Consider the following 12,177-nt stretch of genomic DNA (forward strand, 5'->3'; position numbering starts at 1 on the left):
GGGTGGGGGGTGGGGGGGGGGCGGGGCGGAGTGGAGCCCCGTGCACATGGTGACCGCTTACAGGCGTGCTCCGGCGTCTAGGCACCACCACCTGCAGCCTGCTGGGTTGATACAGAGCCCACAGTTGTGACTGAGCCCTGGGCCGTGGGTGGACGCTGGCCCTGCGGAAGTCCCAGGCCCTGGACAGTACAGGTCTTGCATTGGCTTCAATGAGGATATTTCAATCTGTGGCTTGATACATCTGTTGTCAGCATCAGGAAGTTCTGGTCATTTCTTCAAGTGCTGCTTCTGCCCTGTTCTCTCCCCCAACACATGTTTGACATATAATGTGTCCGCGGTCCTGTGTGTCTCCCACGTTCTTATCTGTATCTTCTGTCCCTGTTCCAATTCCCGCTTCAGAGGAGTTGTCTTCCCAGCCTCCTGTGTGTCTGGAAAATGAAGGAGGCCTGAAAGACAGAGATGAGACTCCAGTGGGTCAGGCTGGCCTCCGAGGAGGCTGATCTCCCAAGGAGCTGAGCGCCGCTCGTTTGCGCATGTGGCAGCCAGAGGCCTCCGCCAGGAACCTGCAGTCCTGCCAGTGAGGCAGCAGCGAGGGGGTGCTGAGAGCACCAGGACGGAACGGGAGGAAACCAAACATGTAGAAGCAGGAGGAAATAGGGTGATGTGATGTGTAGGGCCACTTGCGAAATCCGATCCAGGGAACAGATGTGAGAAGACTGTGCCAGGAATGGGGTGTAGAGCAAATGGACCCTTGGGAACCCTAGTATTTTTAGAAGGTGAAAGGTTAAGGGACCCTTAGTCCCAGAAAAGAGGCTTTGCTTTAAAAAATAGCTCAGGAGGGGCACCTGGCTTATCAGTTAGAGGACATGTGACCTCAGTCTTGGGGTCGTGGGTTCAATTGCCACGTTGGGTGTGGAGTCTATTTTAAAAAAAAAAAGACGTGACCTCAGGAAGGGGCAGGGGCACTGTGGGACTCCTGTGTCACCCGTGGTGTGCTTCGGTGACCACGTGATGCCACTTGTCCATGTGTGGTTCTGCTGGTGATCACGGATTCCAAATGTGAAAAAAGTGAATAATGTCAGTAAAAAAGAGATATATCGAGAAAGAGAGAAGGCCACAGAGGTGTATCCTATCGGAAGACAGGGTGGCGAGGGTGGAGGTGTGCAGCGGAGGCTGCCGTGACTCTGACCCGCACGGAAGGGGCAGGGGCACCCACATTCCTGTGTCTCAGAAGATGTGTTACGAAAGCGAGGCCCCGGAACAGTGCCTGGCGCGGTCTGTCGTCCGTAGAGATCTCTTCGCCCGCGGCTGTTGCGCAGAAGCCCCCACGAGCCTTGCCCGTAGAGGGGGCCGGGTTTCTGGGCGCCCAGGCCAGAGTCACCAGAAACCTGCGCTTCCTCTTCCCGCGTGGGGCCCCTCTCCCAGCGTCCTTACAGATGGCGCCGCCTTCCCACGGTGTTCGTTCTTCCTTTTCTTTTCCTCTGCTGCCTGTCTGGGAGGAGCCCAGTGGCTGCTCCAGGGTGGCCTCGTTTGGCTCTGATGACCTCCAGAGGGACTTCAGGGAGCAAGGGCCTGGGCTGGGGGCCTGGGAAGCTGGCCCAGGGCTCCGCGGTCTCTGGGGGAGCCGCCTACTTCCCCCGCGTTTCTTGACGGCAGAACCTCTGCTCCGGAGCGAAGCGCCAGCGGCCTTCCTGGCAGAGCTGGCCGTGCCTCGGGGCGGGGCCGGGACGGCCGCCAGGTGTTGCCGGGCCGCGGGCTGCAGCGCTGGTTCCGGGGCTGGTCGTCTTCCTTGCTGGCAGGCCGCGTGGGCCAGGCGGGCCGATCGGGGATCACGGCACGGAGGGCAGTGCCATCCTGGGCCTTGTGCTCCCCCCTCCACGGGGCTCTGAGAATGGCCTGAAGCTCGCCGGGTGGTGGCGGGGGACCGGGAGCTCCTGAGGCCAAGGTCAGGGCGGCCAGGCTGGCTGCAGTGGGGAGCCCATCAGCTGGCAGCACATCGGGCCTGGCGCTGGGCAAGCTCCCCGGGGAGCTTGGAGGGCCACAGGAGCCGCTGAAGGCCTTCTCTGCAGAATGTTCTTTTGGTGATTTAATGACACGTCCTTGCACTTGGAAAGCTTCGGTCCTGCCTGGTGGCCTAGAAATGGCCAGGGAAGGGTTTGACAGAGCATCTGGGGGAGATGAGGGGCAGGGGAGCTGGTGGGCCACCTCTGCTCGCAGAGGCCAGGCTGGCTAACCCTGGGCTTGTCTTTGGACTTGATGCAGGCAGAGAAAAGTCTAGAAGCAGAGAGACCGTGGGGCAGGTTACTCTCGTTTGAAAGTTAACCTTGCTTGTTATCACTTAGTTTGCAAAGTCAGATACGGTGCTGGGTGGGGTGAGGTGGGCAGGCAGCAGGGGAGTTAATATTTAATTGGCATGGCTGCTCTCCGCTCCATGCCCAGGGCCTTCCAGAGCCGGTTGGCAGGATAAATAGGCCCTGGCACCTGTGTCTGGGTGGGCGTGAGGGCCATTTCCGGGTGCCTGGCTCCTTTCTGTGGCTTCCAGAGCTCGGCTCATCCTGCGCTGCCCTGTGCTGTGTGCGTGAGCGCCTGAAGCATCGCCAGCCCCAGCCAGGCCGGGGGCGGGGGTGGCGCTGTGTGAGGGCAAAGTACACACTGGGTTTTGAGGACTCCATACAAAACCAAAACAGAACAGTGAAACACCTCTGATAAGTCTTATACACAAGAGGACTTCCTGATAGTATTTTGGATGTATTACGTTAAATAAAATACACGACATGCATTCACTTCCCACACTTCCTTTTGTCTTTTTGTCTTTTTTTTTTTTTAACGTGGCTACTGGAAAATTTGACCTTGTGCACATGGCTGGCCTTGTACTTCTTTTGGGCAGCCCAGTTCCAACCATCTTGAGCGGAATTAGTGACAGTAACAGCAAGCACCGGAGCGCTGCCGGTGCCCGGCCCTACTGGGAGCTCTTGCCCCGACCCGTGGGCTTCCAGCTGGTGACCTGGTGGCTAGGATGGTCACTAAGCACATTGTAAGGTTAGGTTACCTTGAAAATTGTTGTTCACTTTTACCACTTATTTGCTATTATTTTTTGTTAAATAACATTTTCAATAAATGCAGTAATATTTTTCATAACAGTAATACATGATCATTGTGCAAACCTTGGAAAACACAGAAGCACGTGCTGGTTTTCTCACCCGCTGAACAGGGTACCCGGGGTGAGCTCACCCCTCTGGGTGTGGGGGCTGCTGTGCCGCCCGCCTCCCTGGCCCACAGACCATCACTGGGCTGTGTCTATGCCAGGAAACTGCATCACACTTGTGCGCTTTCTAGCCTCTTCACGGGTCTCACAAGCAGGGGTGGAGTGGGGGACGCCTTTTCCCACAGGCGCCCACTTGGAGCCAGACATCTGAAATCAGCGCCTGTGTACCTCCTTCCTTTTGTCCCTTTTCAGAAGGTCTGGACTGTCAGCGAGGGTCCCCAGGAGCTAAGGCGGGGCCACGTGGGGCCGTTCTGGGCCTCGTGGATGTGGGGGTGGTGGGCAGGCCCTGCACCTGTGCCCAGCGCCTCGTCTCCTTGCAGGTCTGGCCGTGGGGCTAGGCTTTGGGGCTCTGGCCGAAGTAGCCAAGAAGAGCCTCCGCCCAGAGGACCCTTCAGGTGAGCTGGGCCCTGGGAGGTGGGCCAGTCAGCTCCCAGCACCCCCGTCCCCCAACCCCGTTCTGGAGTGTTGACCACCCCCCCCCCCAGGGGCTGCCTCCTGCCCCATGTTCCACGTATATGGTGCCCCTGTGTCTGCTGAGGCCTCAAGGCTGCTCTGCTTGGCCCTTCCTGGCTCCTCTGGTGGTGGGCACACCCACCCACTTCCTGTTGGAGCCTCTGTTTTGGTCCTGCCTCTGCCCTGCTCGTGGGGCTGTTGGGGTGCAGGGCTCCCCATGGGGCTGTGGGTGAGGGATGTCTAGGCTACTGGCACAGACCCTTCAAGCCCTGCTGCCCCGGCCCAGACACCCACAGCGGCCCCTTCTCTTGCCCTGGACCCTCTGTCTCCGAGGTGAGGATGGCAATTCCTCTGTCCCCTGCCTTCCTGGGCCCATGAGGTCCCAGCCGTCAGCCCCCTAGTTGGGGTGGCCTGGTCGGGGTGTACTTCATGGAGAATGTTCTGCAGACTGGTGGTTTTTGTGACACTGGATCTGGGGGCCCCTGGAGGTCCTCCCATCGACCTGTCTGGGTGCTGGGCTAGGTGTGCTTTCCCTTCACTGGGGCCCCAGGGGCATCGAGAGCAGGGCTAGTAGAGGCCTCTGCTTGGTGGATTTCCCAAAATGTATTTGAAGATCTAAGCTGGGTGCCCCTGGCCGATCAGGGGGCATCAGCTCCTTCCTCTTTCTGTGGGGACCCAGGGACGCCCACTGTGCTATTTTACTGTGGCCCCCAAAAGTCCAGGGCTGGGCTCCACTGGGGGCTGCAAGGGGGCCTGCCGGACACCTGGATGGCCCTGCTTCACCTGCAAGAACCCCTGTGGGGATGAGGGGCCTCCTGGAGGCAGGGGTACACAGGGCACACCGAGCGTCCTTGGAAGGAGCCGGAGGACAGGGAGGGTTTAGTGAGGGTATTTTTAGTGTTGGCACCGAGATACTTTGGGAAGCAAAGATGGGCTCTCTCTGGAATGAGAAGCCAGTGTTCTCTGGGCACAGCCCCCACCTGTCCCCCTGGAAGCTGGCTGCTCTCCGGCCCACCTCCGCCAAGCAGAGAACTGGCTCCAGGGTTACAGCTGGTGACCTTCGTCAGGGAAGTGGGGACCCTGACTGGGGGTCAGGGGGCTTAGGGAGCATGTCCCTAGAGCTGCTGGGTGGCCTGGGCAGTCCCGAGGGGGCTCCGGAGCCCCTGACCAGCATGGCCCGGTCTGCCCCAGCAGGGCCTCCCGTGAGTGGGGGGACTGCCTGCCGTGGCCCGGCTTTGCCAGACCGCTCTCAGAACCGGCCATGCCTGGGCTGTGGGGGTGCTGTCTGGAAGGCCTGGGAGGACTGAGCATGGTCCCCAGATCTCAGGAGCGCACCAGGCAGGGGCTGTGTGCTGAGGGCCAGTAGCCTCCCCACCAGCCTTCTCCTCCCCGCTTTTCCACAGTGGATTCGCAGCTGCTCTCAGGGGCTTCTCATCTGCAGACTGAACGTCCCCGGGGCCTCAATCCCCGTGTCCCTCCTGCCCCCCCACCCTCTCCCACCCCCCTCACCTGTGCCCTTCCCTCCGTGAGGACATGGCTCCCCTGTGGAGCGCTGGGCCAGGCCGGTGGTGATGGCGCCTGAGGACAGTGCCTGGCACCATGGGGACAGTGTGGGGACAGATCTGACTGGGCTCACAGGACAGAGGGCTGGGAGAGCAGTGGGTGCCCCGGGCTGGAGCAGCTGGGGTGGACAGGGGCAGCGTCCCAAGCAGGTGAGGTGAAAGCCCTGCTCCGGCCTCTCCCTACTTCAGAAAAAGGGGACTTGGTGTTTGGGCTGCGCTGGGGTTGGGGTGGGGGGATGGTGTCAGCAGGCCCTGATGCCCTGCAGTCCTTCCCCCCCCCCCCCCGCCCGCTAGCTCCTTGCCCTTTCACCTGCCACCTGCCACCCCTGCTCGTGCCAGATGGAGGTCATTTGCACCCGGGGCCTCCTGGGTGGAGGGAGGGGTACACCACCACTGCGATGCCCTGGACCCTGTGCTTCCCTCCCCGGAGGACTGTACTCTCCTGCAGCCAGCTGCCCATTGTCCCCTACCTGGGTGGGAGGGACAGTGACAGTCATCCTCACGTTGGTCCCTCTAGGTCCCTCTGTCCTTGTACCTCTGCCTCTGAGCAGCTGAGCATGGCCTTCAGTGCTACCCCCGGCAGGCCCTAGGGACCACTACGGAGGGAGGGAGGGGCTCTGTGTGTGTGTGTGCATATGTGTGTGTGTGTGTGGGTGTGTCTGCGTGCATGTGAGCATGTGTGTGTGCATGTCCGTGTGCATGTGCCTGTGTGCGTGTACCTGTGTGCATATGCATATATGTATGTGCGTGTCTGTGTAATGTGCATGTGTATGCATGTGTGTCTGTGTATGTGCATGTGTGTGTATGTGCATGTGTGCGTGTGTGCATGGGTGGGTTCCAGAATCAGGCCTGGGGAGAGCTGGGTGCCTGGGAGGCCCTTCCACAGCACCAGGTAGGGTGTCAGCAGCATGCTGGTTTCTAGGAAGTTTGGGAGGCCGGAGCCTGTGTGTGGCCCCGACATTCCGTACTGTCCCTGTCTTCATGAGGCGTGGAGCCCCGGGAGGCACCCGGGCTCCCTGGCACCCACAGGCACCCCCAGCCCCTCAGGGCTAGCCTCATCCTCCTCGGGCTGCTTGGCCAGGCCAGGTTGGGTCGGATGAGGTGTGTGGACACCCGAGAGGGGCCGGTGGGTGCGCACTGACCTGGCTCCTGCCTGCAGGGAAGAAAGCTGTGCTGGATTCCAGCCCCTTCCTGTCTGAGGCCAATGCGGAGCGCATCGTGCGCACGCTGTGCAAGGTGCGCGGGGCGGCGCTCAAGCTGGGCCAGATGCTGAGCATCCAGGGTGAGTGGGCGCCGGGGGGCGGGGGCACGGCGCTTTGATCCCCCTCGGGAGGGGACGGGGGTGTGTCCCCACCACTGGGCCCTCTTGCTGGAGTCCTGGCTGTTAACCAGCCGGATGTTTAAGAACATCTGAAGTAGGAGCCTGTGCTCCTGTTTCTCGCCTCGTGGGTTGTCCTGACCTCTCACAAGTTGGTGAGGGTCCCCCTGCTGCTGCGTGTGTGGGTTGGAGGTGCTGGTGGGGGAGGTCGCAGGCTTGCCCCCGCAGGACCCGGGGTATGCGGGCACATGGGCCCCAGATCAGGGCCACGGCAGGCGGGGGGTGCCCCCAAGGCCTGGCTCCTGCGAGGGGAGTTTGAAGACAAGGCCCCTCCTGGCACCGCAGGGCTCACGGGGGGCGTGAGCTGGGAGTTAACCCCCTGGCCAGTGGGGTGCCTCCACAGCCCTTCTGTGGGCCAGCCCCGAGTCCAGGACACCCTGTGTCGTGGCCCTTCACAAGGACAGTGTCAGAGATGTGCACCGGGGTCTGCGCAGGAGGAGCGTCCTCTGTGGTCCTGGACACACAGACATGTAGAATGTTCAGGACGCCCACACCATGAGAAACCACCATGGGGAAAGCAGGCTGCAGCGGCCTCCGCGCAGCGTGACCGCAGCTGTAGGGTCAGAGGGAAAAGGAATAGTTCTCTGTAGGTGGGCAGGCTCTGTATTTTTGATACCTTATTTCACTTTACTTCCAAAATTTGCTTGTTTTATAATTCTGAAAAGCATCTATTATTTCTAAGAAGCCGCCCTCAGGTCGCTGGGTGAGCTAGTGAGCCCACCTGCTGCTGTGCAGGGGCCCTCAGGCTGCACGGACGCCCCCTGCGCCCCGGGTGCCACTGTCTTGCACCTGTGTCGGCCGCAGTGCCTGGGTGTGTGCCCCCCTGGGGCCTCCCTGGGGCTCCGTCCATGGTCCACGGCCTCGGGGGCTGGTATACTGGGTGGGGAGAGGCTCCTGGCTGCACGGGGGAGTTGGGGGGCTGCACTGTGGCCTCGGTTGGTGCATGGAGCAGCACGGTTGGTGCATGGAGCAGCGCATCTGCCTCCATCCCGGGGCCGCCCCACAGTGGGGCTGAGGGGGCTGCGCTGGCCCTGCCCCACGCTCCTGCCCTCTGAGGGGTGAGGCCTCTGCTCTGTGCCTTCTGGTGCCTTCTAGATGATGCTTTCATCAACCCCCATCTGGCCAAGATCTTCGAGCGGGTGAGGCAGAGCGCGGACTTCATGCCGCTGAAGCAGATGACTGTGAGCAGGCGGTGCTGGTGATGGGGGGCGCGGCGTCTGGGTCCTTGGCCGTCCCCCCACCCTTGGGGGGCAACTGCAGTAGCCTGAGGGGGACAGCCTGGGGGTGCTCGTCAGGGTGTCCCTGGGGCGGGCTGTGCTCACGGCCCCTCCCTCACCTCTCCTGCCAGAAAACTCTCAACAACGACCTGGGCCCCGGCTGGCGGGACAAGCTGGAGTACTTCGAGGAGCGGCCCTTCGCCGCGGCGTCCATCGGCCAGGTACACCTGGCTCGCATGAAGGGCGGCCGCGAGGTGGCCATGAAGATCCAGGTAGGCGCCCGGTGTATGCGGCCATCCTTGGGGGCCCTGCAGTGTTGGGGTGTCCGCACCCTTCACCCCTGTGTGCCCCCGCTCCGGGGTGGGGCCTGGGTCTTAGCATTTCCGTCCCCAGCACCTGGTCAGCACTGGGCACTGGGCAGTACACACTGAGAGTGACTTCTGGTGGCACAGCCTCCCTGCAGACTTCGTTTGGGCTGGTGGCAGGGAGGGGACAGGTCAGTGTCTGTCAGAGGGGTGGGGCCCTGACTGGGGAGGTGGGGGGAGGCACAGTGGCATGAGGGCCGCTGGTGGGGCCTGGGCGTCCTGGCGCATCATAGGTCCCATCTGTCACTCACTCTAGTCATGGGGTCTGGGTGGGCCTCGGCTGGGAGAGCAGGGCTCCCTAGCGGGGCCCTGCCTGGGACCCCTCTGCTTCCTCGCAGTACCCTGGTGTGGCCCAGAGCATCAACAGTGACGTCAACAATCTCATGGCCGTGCTGAACATGAGCAACATGCTTCCTGAAGGTCAGGGGCAGGCCTGCAGGATGGACTCTGGGAATCCGAGGGGGCCACCTTGGGGAGCCCTCAGCCCCCACTGACCCCCTGCTCCCTGGCGCAGGCCTGTTCCCCGAGCACCTGATCGACGTGCTGAGGCGGGAGCTGGCCCTGGAGTGTGACTACCAACGGGAGGCCGCCTGCGCCAAGAAGTTCAGGTGGGGCTCATGGCTGGGGGCTCCCGTGGGGGACACGGGTGACACGCTTGAGGCAGCCTCCAGGGTGGGGTGAAGGCCCCTGCGGCTCTGAGGGGCAGGTGGCTGTAGTTGGGACCTGGGGTCACTGCCGCATCCTGCCTGGCTCCGTTCCTCAGTGCCCATATTGGGGGTGAGGGTGGGAGGCTCTGGCATCAGAATGTGACCCCCCCAACCCACCTTCAGGGAGCTGCTGAAGGACCATCCCTTCTTCTATGTGCCCGAGATCGTGGACGAGCTCTGCAGCCCCCATGTGCTGACCACAGAGCTGGTATCAGGCTTCCCCCTAGACCAGGCCGAGGGGCTGAGCCAGGAGATCCGGAACGAGGTGTGTGTCACAGTGGCCGTGTCACCGTGAGGGACACGGTGGGGAGGGAGGGAGGGGTCACGGGGGGCTCTCAGGTTCCCCTGCTGGGGACACTCAGCATTGGGAGTCCTGATGTGTGCAATGGGGGAGGGCGGCTGGAGGGGGAGGACAGGAGGTGGCTCCCTGGGCCCCAGACTGGGCCTGGTGCCACCATGTCCCCCCCCCCCCCCCCCCCCCCGCCCCGCCAGATCTGCTATAACATCCTAGTCCTGTGCCTGAGGGAGCTGTTTGAGTTCCACTTCATGCAGACAGACCCCAACTGGTCCAACTTTTTCTATGACCCTCAGCAGCACAAGGTGAGCCCTGGGCACTTCCCTGGGGGCCCCTGAGGTCGGGGTCCAGCCCTGCTGTAGCAGGTAAACCTCCCTCGTGTTGCTTGTTCCAGGTGGCTCTTCTGGACTTTGGGGCGACTCGGGAATATGACCGGTCCTTCACGGACCTCTACATCCAGGTTGGCAAGGGCCAGGGGTGCTTGGAGGCTGGGAAGGGGGCGAGAGACGGGTTTGCTGTCCTCCTGCATGGTGTCCGGTATCCACTGGGAGACAAAGCCCGGTGGGCTCCCAGGCCAGAGCCTTGGAGGGAGTGTGGGGGGATGCCTCCTCTGTGCCACTCACTGCCTCTCCCATGTGCCCAGATCATCAGGGCAGCTGCCGACAGAGACAGGGAGGCGGTGCTAAGGAAGTCCATAGAGATGAAGTTCCTCACTGGCTATGAGGTCAAGGTCAGCGGCCCATGGCTTCTGGGGCTCCATGGGACTTCGCACGGGGAGGGTGGGCAGCAGCTGCTTTCCCCAAACCCTGACTTGTGAATGGATGAGAGGTGTTGGTGTCCTTGAGGACTCCGCCTGGCCCAGCCCTACCTCCCCCCCAATCCCACCCTACCCACCATTCATCAGTCTCCTTAATAATCACACACCCCCCTTAACCTCCCCTCGGCTTCACCGCCACTCAGTGGGAGAGCTTCGTGCCGGGGTAACCCCCCCTCACCCCTTGCCACGCCCCGCAGGCCATGGAGGACGCCCACCTGGATGCCATCCTCATCCTGGGGGAGGCCTTTGCCTCGGAGGAGCCCTTTGACTTTGGCACGCAGAGTACCACTGAGAAGATCCACAACCTAATCCCCATCATGCTGAAGCACCGGCTCGTCCCGCCTCCTGAGGAGACCTACTCCCTGCACAGAAAGATGGGGGGCTCCTTCCTCATCTGCTCCAAGCTGAAGGCCCGCTTCCCCTGCAAGTCTATGTTCGAGGAGGCTTACAGCAACTACTGCAAGCAGCGGGCTGAGCAGCAGTAGCCGGGCTGCCCCCTGGGGTCCTCGGTGCCCCCGCAACCATCCTTGGCGCCCAGACCCTCCCAGCTGTCCCTGGCACCCCAACCTCCCACAGCCGGACTGCCGTCTCAGCCCTGGCTCCTCTGGGGTCTGCTCCGTGTGCGCTTAGCCTCTGAAATGAGTGAAGACAGCAGGTTTCCCCCTTTTCCTTGTAATGGTGGTTCTCCTCCTGGGAACGTGAGGAGCCCTTGGATTCCCTGCCACCAGAAATAGAGAAGCCCCTTTAGATTTTACCGAATGTTTGTAGAGGGTAAGGCTTGCGTGTCTCTGGGATGAGGTGTGTGTTTCCTCTGCCTGTGCTCCGAGCGGTGCCGGCAAGTATGCTTCCCCATGTGAGGCCCGGCCTGCTCGCTGGCTGGGCTCAATGCTCTGGACAGTGGAAGTTTCTGGAGATCTGCAGCCGCCCCTGGGAGGGGTGAGGAGCAGTCTGTGCCAGAGATCCGTGTGCAGGGCCCCTCTTTCCTGCTCCAGGGCAGGGGTTTTTGTGGAAGGAGGTGAATGTGCAGATGTCACCTGGTTAGACCCGAGGGGTCACCACAGGCTGTTCATTTTTGTACAATTGTAATTGTTTGATTTGTTTCAATATTAAAAAACCTAAAACCCACTCTCCTAGAATTGTGGTGTGACTTCTACTCGTAAAGGGCGCTGGGCTGATTGTGACCTGTTCGAGACCGGTGTCACACAGGTTGTTGGGCCCAGATTGATCCTTGGTGGGGAGGGGAGGGCCGGGAGGGGAGGCACCCACCCCATCACATGCACGGAAGAGCTAGCTGGGACGGTGGTGACCCCTGCCAACAGGGTCTGCCCACCTGCATCTGAGGGGACAGCCATGCTGAGGGACAACACCCCCTGGGCTGTGGCTTTTCCCAAGCCAAGCTGAATCCTCTGCCTGGGCATTTGTGAGCATTGCTGTGGGGCCGTCACAGCTGGCAGCCCCCCAGTGGGTGTGCAGCAGGCAGTGATGAACACGGGGAGACGGCTCCGCAACAGGACAGGGGTTGGGCTGGTCTCAGTGACAGCAGCTGGGAGCCTGGCACCGGAGCTGTCGAGGCTCTTTTGGAGGCTGCTGCATTTTTGACAGAGGTTGCGTGTTTATAAAGGAGTGCCTTCTGTGGCCGTCAGGGCGGGCACATATGGGGCAGGCTCAGAGCCCACGGGATGATGGGCAGGCCGCCGGGGACCCAGGTCTGGAACGAGACCGGACACGCAGCCCGAGCTCCCCATCCACTACTCAAGGGCTGGCAGACTGCAATTTGTGGCCATGTGGGGCCCTCTGTCTATGGGCAAGTCATCTGGGGACACAGTGGCCACATAAGCCCGCAGAGCTGACCCTCTCACCGGCCTCTTACAGAAAGCCTGGAGCTCCCCCAGAGCATAGCGCCCCTTGGGTGAGACAGAGGGTCAGATGTGGCAACACCCAGGATCTGCCAGGGACATCAGCTGCTGTCCGCTGCATGTGAACAGGACTGGGGGTGGGGGATTGAGGGGCTTCAGATTTCCTTAGTAAGGCCCTGAGGCTGCCTGGTGTCCCCAGATGTGCCATTCTAACCAACTCAGGATCACAAGCACAGCGGATACACCAGGCAGCCCCCAGGTC

At 61.7% G+C, this 12,177-nt stretch overlaps 1 protein-coding gene across 5 annotated transcripts in view; it reads left to right on the forward strand.

The window, feature by feature from the left end:
• COQ8A (coenzyme Q8A) overlaps window positions 1-11,184 on the forward strand; it is a 37,605-nt gene extending 26,421 nt beyond the window's left edge. For all 5 annotated transcript variants that reach the window (XM_072732784.1, XM_026003428.2, XM_072732787.1 and 2 more), the window contains exons 5-15: window positions 3,586-3,660; window positions 6,440-6,562; window positions 7,754-7,839; window positions 8,007-8,147; window positions 8,579-8,660; window positions 8,755-8,848; window positions 9,071-9,212; window positions 9,440-9,547; window positions 9,637-9,702; window positions 9,886-9,972; window positions 10,257-11,184. In XM_072732784.1, coding sequence (XP_072588885.1) covers window positions 3,586-3,660; window positions 6,440-6,562; window positions 7,754-7,839; window positions 8,007-8,147; window positions 8,579-8,660; window positions 8,755-8,848; window positions 9,071-9,212; window positions 9,440-9,547; window positions 9,637-9,702; window positions 9,886-9,972; window positions 10,257-10,544 — 1,292 coding nt within the window. In that variant the 3' untranslated portion in view covers window positions 10,545-11,184. The remainder of the gene's footprint in view (window positions 1-3,585; window positions 3,661-6,439; window positions 6,563-7,753; window positions 7,840-8,006; window positions 8,148-8,578; window positions 8,661-8,754; window positions 8,849-9,070; window positions 9,213-9,439; window positions 9,548-9,636; window positions 9,703-9,885; window positions 9,973-10,256) is intronic.
• Window positions 11,185-12,177: the final 993 nt, after the last annotated feature.

This window comes from Vulpes vulpes, chromosome 13, assembly GCF_048418805.1.
Source record: "Vulpes vulpes isolate BD-2025 chromosome 13, VulVul3, whole genome shotgun sequence".
Classification (NCBI taxonomy): domain Eukaryota; kingdom Metazoa; phylum Chordata; class Mammalia; order Carnivora; family Canidae; genus Vulpes; species Vulpes vulpes.